The sequence below is a fragment of the Lepus europaeus genome, chromosome 6 (assembly GCF_033115175.1).
Source record: "Lepus europaeus isolate LE1 chromosome 6, mLepTim1.pri, whole genome shotgun sequence".
NCBI lineage: Eukaryota > Metazoa > Chordata > Mammalia > Lagomorpha > Leporidae > Lepus > Lepus europaeus.
In genome coordinates, this window is record NC_084832.1 from 113193950 (window position 1) to 113206090 (window position 12141).

General features: G+C 38.7%; 1 protein-coding gene across 3 annotated transcripts in view; it reads left to right on the forward strand.

Moving 5' to 3' along the window:
* PDE3A (phosphodiesterase 3A) overlaps window positions 1-12141 on the forward strand; it is a 316217-nt gene that overhangs the window by 289245 nt on the left and 14831 nt on the right. For all 3 annotated transcript variants that reach the window (XM_062194905.1, XM_062194906.1, XM_062194907.1), the window contains exons 11-15: window positions 3625-3738; window positions 3897-4096; window positions 6206-6409; window positions 7394-7549; window positions 9495-9753. In XM_062194905.1, coding sequence (XP_062050889.1) covers window positions 3625-3738; window positions 3897-4096; window positions 6206-6409; window positions 7394-7549; window positions 9495-9753 — 933 coding nt within the window. The remainder of the gene's footprint in view (window positions 1-3624; window positions 3739-3896; window positions 4097-6205; window positions 6410-7393; window positions 7550-9494; window positions 9754-12141) is intronic.

Genomic DNA, 12141 nt, shown 5'->3' on the forward strand with positions numbered 1-12141 from the left:
GAAGCTTTGTCTGATGTGTTCTCCGATTTCAGAACTAGATACTCAAGTGACCCAATACTAGCTAAAGGGACTAGGACTATTATATTAGGATATATCCATATATATATATATTTCAAAAGAAAAAGATATATTCAAAAGGATATATTCAAAAGAAAAAGAACATGTTTAAAGTATTGTTTGCCTTCTTCATTGTTTTCCTCCACCCTACTGGGCATAGGAATAGAGGCAGAAATTTAAAAGCTAGAAATTTGAGTCTAAAAAGTTTATAAACTTGATACGCCATTCTAAGCCTCTATAGCAGCTCACTTCAGCTCAGTGCTTTGAGGGGGAAGGAGAAAGTAGAAAAACTAAGTGCATCCATAGAGAAGAGAGAAGGGGCAGGCACTGGGGAAGAGGCAGGGTATGTCACATGGGAGTGAGTACATGGTGTTGTGTGTCATTGAGGGAGGTTGGCTTCGTGGGAGATGGAATAACCAAGATGGATGGTGGTTAGTTCATTGTGCAGAGATAAGAGGGATGATAACAACAGGGATAAAGTACAGATACCTCTGAAATCATTTCTTATTCCTCCTAGTGGCTTCCAATAGCCAAAACAAGAAAAAGAATCCTTGAGACTGTTTACATATAGTATAGAAACCTGCCAGTACCTGACATTGAAGTAGATAGATACTTTCCTGGTTGGCTTGTCCCTGAGCTGGATCACTACACAGCTAATGGCAAAAGCAACAGAGATATCAACACTTGGCATAATGCTTGCATGTAGCAGACAATATGTAAATGTTTGTTTAATAAACATTTTACTGGCTACTGACAAGGCACACTGGTTTTCCATCCTGCCTAGAGGATTGGTAACAACGTACTTCTTCTAGACATGCACACACAGAACTAGACATGCATATTTAAATAAGCAGTTAACTTTGAATAACACTTGTTTCACTTAGTACTTTTGAACTTATATTCAAAAGCAAAAGGGACCTGTCTTAGGCATACCATGCCATCTTTACCGAATTTTTAAATTAAAATTATACAGGCTTCATTAAATGAGTTGGACACTTCTTTCTGTATTTTCAGCATTAAATTGTTTGGATAGGATTGTCCATTGGAAGTTTATAAAAACTGCCTACAAGGTCTTCTGGAGCTGGCCTTTGGGACTGGAGAGAGGGCAGAGAACAGTACAGCTTAAGAGCTGCAAGTGTGCCTGTGATTAATGTTGTCTGTTCCTCACCTCCAACAGGTCTTGCCACCCCTCTGGTATGTCCCCTTCCACCCTTGTATTTCTGGGCTCATTCTGACTTGGAGTACTCATGTACTAATGGTAATTCCTTGCATATAGTCATCTTGACAGCTTGCCACAGTGGAAAGTTCATTCCCAACCCGAGTGGCACCCTCTCCCCGACCACCATTCTCTTCCTGTACCACATCATTGCTGCCTTCTACCTCCTCAAGGGCTTAGTGAATTCTTCAGTCCTGTTCTTACAATTCCAGCACAATAGTAGAAAGTCAGGTGATCAGTGCTCATTGAACATCTTGTTCTACAGCAACAACTTATTTTACGTGAATTATACTCATAATTTAGATTAAGTGTAAGCTTACCCTGTGTATCAGACACTTGAAAATCTATTCCCTTCTGTAATTCTGGCAATTGTACTATCAAATTAGCCCTATTACTGTCCACATATTTTTAAGATAAGGAAAGGAAACAAATCTATCTAATTTTAGGTGAAGAAAATGAGTTTTTAAGTCACCCAAGAAAACATGAATAATAAGCATCAGAGCAGAGTTAAAAGAAAATTTGTCCTAAATCTAGAAAATTCCTAAGTGATCAACTTTGTACATGGCACAGGTACAGACGTAGAAAGTAATTCTAAGTTTCTTGTGTGTAAAATTCTGTAAATGTAATGAGTGTGTATCACTAAACATGAGCTGTATCAGGGAAATAGACTCCAGTCTTTTTTTTAAAGATTTTTTTATTTATTTGAAGGTCAGAGTTACACAGAGAGAGAGGGAGAGAGAGGGAGAGACAGAGAGGTCTTCTATCTGCTGGTTCGCTCCCCAGTTAGCTGCAATGGCCAGAGTTGTGCCGATCCGAAGCCAGGAGCCAGGAGCTTCTTCTGGGTCTCCCACATGGGTGCAGGGACCCAAGGACTTGGGCCATCTTCTACTGCTTTCCCAGGCCACAACAGAGAACTGAACTGGAAGCAGAGTAGCTGGTTCTCGAACCAGCACCCATATGGGATGCCTGTGTTTCAGGCCAGGGTGTTAAGCCACTGTCCCACAGCGCCAGTCTCATAGACTCTAGTCTTTAAAAAAAATCAGCTTTATGAAGACTACACAACATGAGATTTCATCTCTGTTGCTAGACATAATTGTACAGATTTTGTTGTTTTTTCTTGGGAGCCTAGGGGATCTGTTTCTCAAAGATCTTCTGTTGATATATTCTGAAACCCGTTACTCATGCATGCCCCTCTACTGATTTGCTGGAGTATTTACCCAAGATTTATTTATGTGTTGTCATTTAGTAATGGACTCCTGAGAGTTGCCAGAAATGTAGGAAAATTAGTACCACTCACCTACAGACCTACTGGGTGCTACCAACACCACAGAAACCATAGGTTTCTTCTTTCTTCTCAGCCCAAGGAGCAGGTGTTTTCCTCATATTCAATTGCCATTCTTCATGTTCTGTTTCTCACTTCTCTGTTGGGTATTTATTGTTCAACCATATAAATTATAAAGGAATTGGCATCATGGGAAATGTGTAAAGTTAGGACATTTAAAATAAATCTTCCCAAGCAATGAAGGGTTATTACAAGAGGGGCAGATAAACAAGAAAAATCATGGAAGAGTTTTGCCAGGAAAAGGAGGGGAGCCAGCAGCACACTGGACACTTGGTTATGATTCAAAAGAAGTTCAACTGCTGTGTAGACAGTGACCTGCCCTGATAATGACTTCATGACCAGTGTATTTGAGTTTTCTGTAGTTCCTACTCTTCTAAATGTTCATTATAATACAAAGAAGTCTTTTTCGTCTTTTTTTTTACTTTAGGTATTTTCAAATTAGAATGTGTTGATTCAAGAACATAACTGATTTTAGCCTTGAATTTTGCTTTGTGTGCTTGATCTACATATAAAAGATGCACCATTCATTTTTAGTGCATTGTTTTAACATTAATACAGAATAGTACTGTGTCCTATTCACAGAGAATATTTGGGTGCCATTTGTCAGAATGAAATATTAGATCATTGATCAGATCTTATTGAGGTGTATCATCACTCTCTTTGGTCCTCAGCATGGTTTTATACCGGAGCATGAAAATAAGTACAGGAGGAAAATACATTATTTCACATAGTGAGTTTCCTAAATACACAGGTTTGGTAGACTCAGGGTATAGAATTTTCCATTTCAGATATTTGCTTGCATAATGAGTGCTGTGAATGTTATTTTTTTCTTGTCATGGTGGATATTTTGGAGTTATGGAAGAGTGATAAGAGTATTTGTCCTGGAAACGTTTGTCTGGCTTTTACTGGAGTTAAATGTTAGGCCTAAAATGTTTATCCAGTAGATGGCACTCTTCATCCTTGGTCCCCAGAGTTCACAAATTGATGACTTCCTCTGCATTGCTTACAGATCATAACAGAATCCATGCCACTGATGTCTTGCATGCCGTTTGGTATCTTACAACACAGCCTATTCCAGGTCTCTCCACTGTGATTAACGATCATGGATCAGCAAGTGACTCGGGTATGTGTTAAGTCCATCTGTGCGCTCCCTTGTGAAAGAGGGGAGCAAGAGGGTCCTTGATTTTGTTGTTGTTTGGTTGTTTGTTTAAGAAATCAAGACAAATGACATCAGTTTCGCGCTTTTTAAAAGTTGCCCTTGCTTTCACTTTCTCTTCTCAGATTCTGACAGTGGATTTACACATGGACATATGGGCTATGTATTCTCAAAAATGTATAATGTGCCCGATGACAGATATGGGTGCCTGTCTGGGAATATCCCCGCCTTAGAATTGATGGCTCTCTACGTGGCTGCAGCCATGCATGACTATGATCACCCAGGAAGGACTAATGCCTTCCTGGTTGCAACAAGTGCTCCTCAGGTAAATCTTCAGGTTTTGATTGGCAGATATAATTCAGCTTAGACATGTCACTGAAAAATTAATTGGATAAATCTGAGTCATCATAGACAACAAGGAAGCATAAAACAAATTGTATTTAGCCCTAGAATAAAATTCCTAAAGAACATGCTAATTCTGAGAAGATCCATGGTTTGTCCCAATAAGTTAATGGCAGGTGTACAGTTTTACTGCCCATAGGGAACCCTTCTCAGTTTTCTTCTCAGGAAGAAAGTGTGCTTGAATTCCCGGTAATGAATCTTCTCAACAAAGAAAAGGTGACTTACAAAGAAGTTTATTTATGAAAAGATCTGAGAACCAAAGCTTGACTTTTAAGAATGTAAGTCTTCTTTGTATAGAAGTGTCGTTCCTTTGAAGTATTTTCAGTACAACAAATATGATCCCTCTGGCATATCATATGGTTTGCAGGAGGTGAAGAATGAATTTTTGTCCATTTGAGGGTAGATTTCTACTTAACATGGATTGCAAAACAATAACTTTATGCGAGTTTGATTGGATCTAGGAGAGGGCCTGAAAAAGTTTAGGCATCATGCATATTGTGAAAAACCTATGCATTGTTCCATAAATTGTGGACTACAAAATAGATTTACCTTTCATTTCAGTTTCTCTATAAACTTTTGGAAGTATCCTTGTATTTATGTCTAAGTTGAAAAATCAGTGAATACATCTCCATTTATAAAAAGAAACTCGATCAGCTTCCTCTTGCTTGAATCAGCTGGACCCAGGTTACTGAACATCCTGGGATTCTCTCTTCTTTCCAGGTCATCTAGAGGGCAATTTGGTCCCGTATTTGCTCTTTTTGTTCGTTTGCCATTTGTCTTTTATCCTATTCCCATCAGTTTCCACAACCTCTCTAGGGACTGTGCTATGATTTTCTTCAATTCTGTATTGAACAAAAATGTACAGTTTTCCCCCAGCTCCTTCCTTTATCTTCTTGCTGCCCATCCTTCTTACACTAGAATTATTTTCCCTAATGAAAGCTAAAATATGTTCCCTAAAGACAGTTCACCATCTGGATTTTCCTACCCTGTCCACCATTTTATTTAGCTCAGTAGTAACATTCCAGGCAGGAGCCAGGTGCTTATCCTGGTCTCCCATGGGATGCAGGGCCCAAGCACTTGGGCCATCCTCCTCTGCACTCCCGGGCCACAGCAGAGAGCTGGCCTGGAAGAGGGGCAACCAGGACAGAATCCGGCGCCCCAACCAGGACTAGAACCCGGGGTGCCGGCGCCGCAGGTGGAGGATTAGCCTATTGAGCCGAGGCACGGGCTTGATTGTCTTTCAAGTTCGTCCTGGAACCTTTTTTGCCCTTTATAGTCTCCTTTGGACAGTCTTCAGCCATTTTCTGGGCAATTTGCTCTTTTTTTTTTTTTTTTTCTATTAATCAGCTTGCTTCAGCATTGTTAAAGAGATTCAAAAAAGAAGGATCTTCAGATGATATAGGGGTTCTTCCAGGATTTTGTGGGAAAATAGAATTAAAAGATAGTTGTTTTTTACATCTGTGCATAGTTTTTTCATAGTACACATTTCCATAGACATGAGGACTTCTCATGTGCTTGGATTTCAAAAAAATTTTTGCACCAGAAATAAACTTACCTTTGAATTCTGTTTCCTGTGAACTCTTGGAAGCCACCTTATGTTTCCTATGGCTGATTATCAGGTAAGGATGTTTTGGATTGTGGGCCTCTAGGGATTCATTCCTATTTAATAGTCATATGTGTTTAATGAAAGGCCATTCTTATGCCACATATAGAAAATAACCAAGTCACTGCTTAGGGATATTGGTATATTTGCTTTTTTAAAAAATGTTTAAGTTCCCATGTCTTGAATAGAAATATAAAAAAAAAAATAAGGAAAAGCTAAATCTGTTAATATAGGCGAGTACTCCTTACTTACCAAAGAAGAAAACTTAACCAAGGAACATAATCTACAGTCAGTGGACAGCAATAAGGTATTCTTAATGAGTCACAAGATTATATTTTCTGTCCCAGTTAAAAAAGTTATTTCAAAAATCATTGCATATTCTCATTTATTTTTTAAAAAGTTGAGCTTTTAATTCTCTTCTTTGTCTAGGCAGTGCTGTATAATGATCGTTCAGTTCTGGAGAATCATCACGCAGCGGCTGCGTGGAATCTTTTCATGTCCCGGCCAGAGTATAACTTCTTAGTTAACCTTGACCATGTGGAATTTAAGCACTTCCGTTTCCTTGTCATCGAAGCAATATTGGCCACTGACCTGAAGAAACACTTTGACTTCGTAGCCAAGTTTAATGCCAAGGTAACTAGATTTGTACCAGTCTTCCTTTTTATGGTCACAATGAAAAATGTCGGAGAACGAAGAGCTGAACAAAACTCATTGCTGTCAACTTGTATCTGCTAAATGTGAAAATGAAGTACAGTAAAATATTTCGCAAGAAGCAGACATAAAGCTATTGATCCAAATCTAGATACCTAAAAAAATGGAGTGCCGTTTACATGATACTTCACTCCACAGGAACAACAATGAATTTTAACTAATATTGAGGGGTTTTTTTTGTTGGGTTTGACTTGATTTTTCTCATCTGTCTGGTATAGAGATGCAAATTATCTGTCAGTAGTCAGGTCAAAAACTTCAAGCAAAATTGCAAATGCCAAATGTGAATGTTAAATTAAGAAAATTTATTATCCTTTGGAGCTGTACTATGTAGTAATTGATAAATAGTACTTACTATCAATACCAGAATTAATAATTATTGAATATTGTTTCACTTTTTAATGAACTGTTTTACTATTAATTTCTGTAAGCCATCAATTGTATTTTACAAAGCAGAGACGTTCCTGACTGTTTGATATTGTGATCTCCACATAGTAGCAAGACAATATTCTTTCATTGTACTTCAACTGAGGCAAAACACATTTATTTCTTTAAAGACTTATGTATTTGAAAGGCAGAGTTACAGAGAGAGACAGACAGAGATGGAGACAGAGAGAGAGGTATTCCATATGCCATTCTACTCCCCAAATGGCCGCAAAGGCTGGAGCTGGGAGGATCTGAAGCCAGGAGCCAGGAGCTTCTTCCACGTCTCCCACGTGGGTGCAGGGGCCCAAGCACAGGCTGTCTTCTGCTACTTTCCCAGATGCATTAGCAGGGAGCTGGGTTGGAAGTGAAGCAGCCAGGTCTCAGTGCCTATGTGGGATGCCAGTGCCACAGGCAGAGGCTTTAGCAGCTACCCCACAGCGCCGGATCCTGCAAAACACATTTTAAACTTTATCCTTCATACAGGTAAATGATGAAGTCGGAATAGACTGGGCCAATGAAAATGATCGTCTACTGGTCTGTCAAATGTGCATTAAGTTGGCGGACATTAATGGACCAGCTAAATGTAAAGAGCTCCATCTTCAGTGGACGGAGGGTATTGTTAATGAGTTTTATGAACAGGTAATTAACCGTTTAATCTCATACTCTGTACTTTCACTTTGCTTGTAAATTCATCAAAGCTCCCAAGCCCTGTGAAAGTATGGTCACTTTGTTTTATATTTATGCTTGCTTTTTTTTTTTTACAAAAAAGATTTATTTATTTATTGGAAAGTCAGGGTTACAGAGGAAGCGGGGAGACACGTAGAGAGATCTTCCATCTGCAAATGGCTACAGTGGCCAGAGCTGAGCCAGGCTGAAGCCAGGGACCAGGAGCTTCATCTGGGTTGCCCACATTAGTGGCAAGGACCCAAGTACTTGGGCCATCTTCTGCTGCTTTTCCCAGGGCTGCCTTCTTCTTCTTCTTCTTTTTTTTTTTTTTTTGAAGGGCTTAAATATATTCTATATTGATTGCTGTGTCTTTCTAAACTCTAAAATAATACATTATTATTGATTACATACAGGATGAGGTGAGGCATTTGTAAAATATCTGGTAAAAATGATTAATATATAGTATTCTGTATGACATGGAATATTTCTTTGGTTAAATTGATTGCCTAAATTAATCTTCCCTGAATGGACATACAATTGATCCAAAAAACCGTATTAAAAAATGAAGAATCTTATATTTTTCCAGAATTGGTGCAGAAAGGGGAAAACACATAATTGGCATTTTCTTTTTCTCACATCCAAAGTAATCCATTCATGCAAAATCAGGATTTTATGTTTAGTAAGAAAAAATATTGGATTAGAGATATAAAATCTGAATAATACTTAGGCTCATGTACCAGCCCCAGATAAATGGAAGTGACCAACAGTCTTGAAAATGCCTTATTAAAATGTGTGATGTAGGTGCAGAAGATATGTTTGAAAAGACCACAGCTAGAAAAATGGTTTTTTGAAACTTCTCAACAACCAGATGGACAAAAGAAAATCCATGCTGATCTTGACTCCTAGTGTAACTGGAAGCCTGGTATAAAATCTTCCTCTAAAGCATTTTCCATTACAGAAATTAAGGAAAGCAAGGCTATAATGTTTGGAAATCATTTGGAGTCTGAAGCTTCAGAGCTCCCTGCTGGATTGGAAATGGAGCAGCCAGGACACGGACTGGCATCCATGTGAGATGCTGGTGTCGCAGGCAGAAGCTTAACCCATTATGCCACAATGCTGACCCTGGTTAATTTAAAAAAAAATGTATTGCCTATACCATGCCTGTACCAAGAATAGGATTCATTCAGTGTCAATCCTCAAATATTTAAATGCTTAAAAAATAAATAAAAAGGAAAATCCACTTATAACAACATTATTAATAACAATTTCATAGGCATAAATATTGTTGATATTTTGGCATATTTCCCTTGTTAATTTTGCTGAGTAACTTCTGGTTTATGAGCTGTCATTTTTTTCCAGGAAGGATTTGAAGTCTTCAAAATAAGTACTTATATAATAACAATATGCATATTAAATATATATGCATAAACATGACTTTCAGAAACCACATAATTACAGAAGACATGTTGAAACAGAATGGCAACTTGAACTGGTCAATAAGTACTTGACGTTTTCTAGAAACCCATGCAGAAAATCATAACAAATTATATATTTGTTATATTATTATTCCTTGCATTGCATGTTAAGGTGCATTTATATTATCCAATACGGAACACTAGCTGATATGATAAGAAGTATCTAGTGAAACATCAAACCTCTTGTATTTCTCCTTGGCAAGAAGCCAAAACTCTCAGGATCACAAAAGTAGTAAATTGCAACGGAGCTGTAAGAATTATAATATTTTTGATTAAAACTCTTAGCAATGCAGTAAAGAAGCCGTTTCGACATGAATGCTTGGGTTCTTAGATTTCTACAATTTTAGATGCCAGGTGGACAGTGTTGGCTTTCCTTGTATTTCAAACTCCCCTTGTGTTTTACCTTTCCAAGCTAACTGTTCATGTTAAATTCCTATCCCTAGGGTGATGAAGAGGCCAGCCTTGGGTTGCCCATTAGCCCCTTCATGGACCGTTCTGCCCCCCAGTTGGCCAATCTGCAGGAATCCTTCATCTCACACATTGTGGGGCCCCTGTGCAACTCCTATGACTCAGCAGGACTGATGCCCGGAAAATGGGTGGAAGACAGTGATGAGTCAGGAGATACCGATGACCCTGAAGAGGAAGAGGAGGAAGCAGAGGCACCCAATGAAGGTGAAGCCTGTGAAAACAGTGAATCTCGACGTAAGTTACTGAATCTCTTCTCATGTCTCCTTCCTGAACTGCTTTCTTGCTTCAGTTCAGGCGCATTTTACATTTCTCATGAATTACCTATTTTGAGCCCAACTGTCATCTGCTGGGGTTGGCGTTGCACAGCTCCCTTTCCCAAAATCATAATAGAAGTTGCAGGTTGTGAAACCTATAATAACACCAAGCATCATACAAAGATGTGTTTGCTATCAGGAAAAAAATATATCAAGAGTCTAAGACTTTTCTTCAGAGTATCTTAGATGATTTAGAAATGAAAGGAATTTCAGTTACTGTGTAGAGCAATTACAGGCCATTATTAGTCTGGTTATGAAAAAGCCAAATGAGGTGGTAAGAGGATGGTACTCATCTGTTCATTCAGTGCCTATTTATTAAGCTGCTTTTTTGTACAAGACATTTTTTTCAGATACTAAAGATAGACCTCTGAACAAAACAGATAAAACATTAATAAACCCTTGCCCTTATAAATTTAGTCTTAGAGTTGCCAGATTCTAAGCAAAACAAATCAACAAAATACTAATAAATGCTAGAGATAAATAAAAAATGAGGGAGATAGAAAATATTGCAGAGAAAAACTAGAATTTTAGATAAAATAGCCAGGGACAGGGAAAATTAAATAAGGGAGATATAAAAACAAAGAAAATTTAGAATAAGTAAGAGAGTGATCTCTGGGGATATGTGCAGAAGAAGGATTCCAAGGAGAAGGGGAAACAGCATGTGTGAAGGTCCTGAGGTGGGCCTTGGCTAGGGTGTTCAGGAAGTATCAGAGAACTGGAGTGGTTGAAGCAAGGGAAAAGTCATTGAGGGAGCAGAGAGAGACTGCGGGGAGACAGGTAAGGTAGGTTACAGTAAGGAGTTGTGCTCTAAGATGGGAAATCCTCTGTGGCAGCGGAGGTAGGGAACCTTTTTTCTGCCACATGACATATTGGTATTTATAACATCATGAGCACACCATACAAAATTATGAACTTAAAAATCACCCTGCAATAGATTTATTAAATTTGGAGTCCTGCCTGTGGTTGCCTTGGCAAGACCAGACCAAATTATTTCATGGGCCAGACGTTCCTCAAACATTAGTGGATTCAACTTGGATTGCATCAGTTGCAGTATTGGCAGTATCCATGGGGTTGCAGTATGAACAAGAGTAGAAGTAGGGGGATCAGTTAGGAGGCTGTTGAAATTATCCAAATGAAAGATGGCTGACTTTGGACCAGGGTGGTGGCAATAATGACAATGAGAAGCAATCATTTCTTGTAACCACATCTGGTTGGATTACATCATATGGCTAATCAAATTCATTGTACATAATGAGTTACAAAAACATATCCTCTTTATATCTTTACATTTCTCAATTTTTTGTCATGAAAAAGATTAGGGACTAACAACATTACTATTAAAAATCCATATTGTTTGCTGTGACATTTGTACAAATTCTATTCCTTGGTTCAGGAGAACAGAGCATGTGATTTCTTGAGAAAATATAACCTGAATATTTTTCAATGCCTTTAACAAAAACCGTGACAGTGAAAGACATTCTTATAGTTTTCTTTTTTTTTTTTTTAAGAGTTATCTTACTTATTTGAAAGTCAGAGCTACACAGAGGAGAGTCAGAGAGAGAGAGAGAGAGAGAGGTCTTCCATCTGCTTGTTCACTCCCCAATTGGCTGCAATGGCTGGAGCTTTGTCGATCCGAAGCCAGGAGCCAGGAGCTTCCTCCGGGTCTTCCACATAGGTGCAGGGGCCCAAGGACTTGGGCCATCTTCTACTGCTTTGCCAGGTCATATCAGAGAGCTGGATAGGAAGTGGAGCAGCTGGGACTCGAACTGGTGCCCTGTGGGATGCCAGCACTGCAGGCAACAGCTTTACCCATTACGCCACAGTGCCGGCCCCCTTCTTATCATTTTCTTACTGCTTTTATCATCATCAAAATAATGCACAACTTGGTCCACTTCGATGATTTAGTAAGGAGATTCTCTAGCCTTGTGTTCACGTGTTTTGCCCTCTTCCACATTCCCTATTGTAAGCACTCAAAAGCAGAGTCTGACAAAGAGGTCATTATCAACTAGAGATTTATAAAGTTTTACAAATGTGGCTTTAGATCACATTTTTGTTTCTGTGCTATTAACTTTTGTACAGAAAGGGGGAAATCAGAAGCTGTTTTCCTTTGATATTCTATTGTCTAAGTCATACTTCATTTCTCTGATTCTTAGAAAAGGCTTCCATTAGGAGTTTTACACTGATCTTGGCAATCAGAGCGGGAAGCCAAAACTTGAGATTCATGGGTTGTTTATTCATTTGTTCATGTAATGAGCATATGTTCACTGTCCCTTTTTACTTTGTCTCCATTTCAGACAACAAAGTAGTT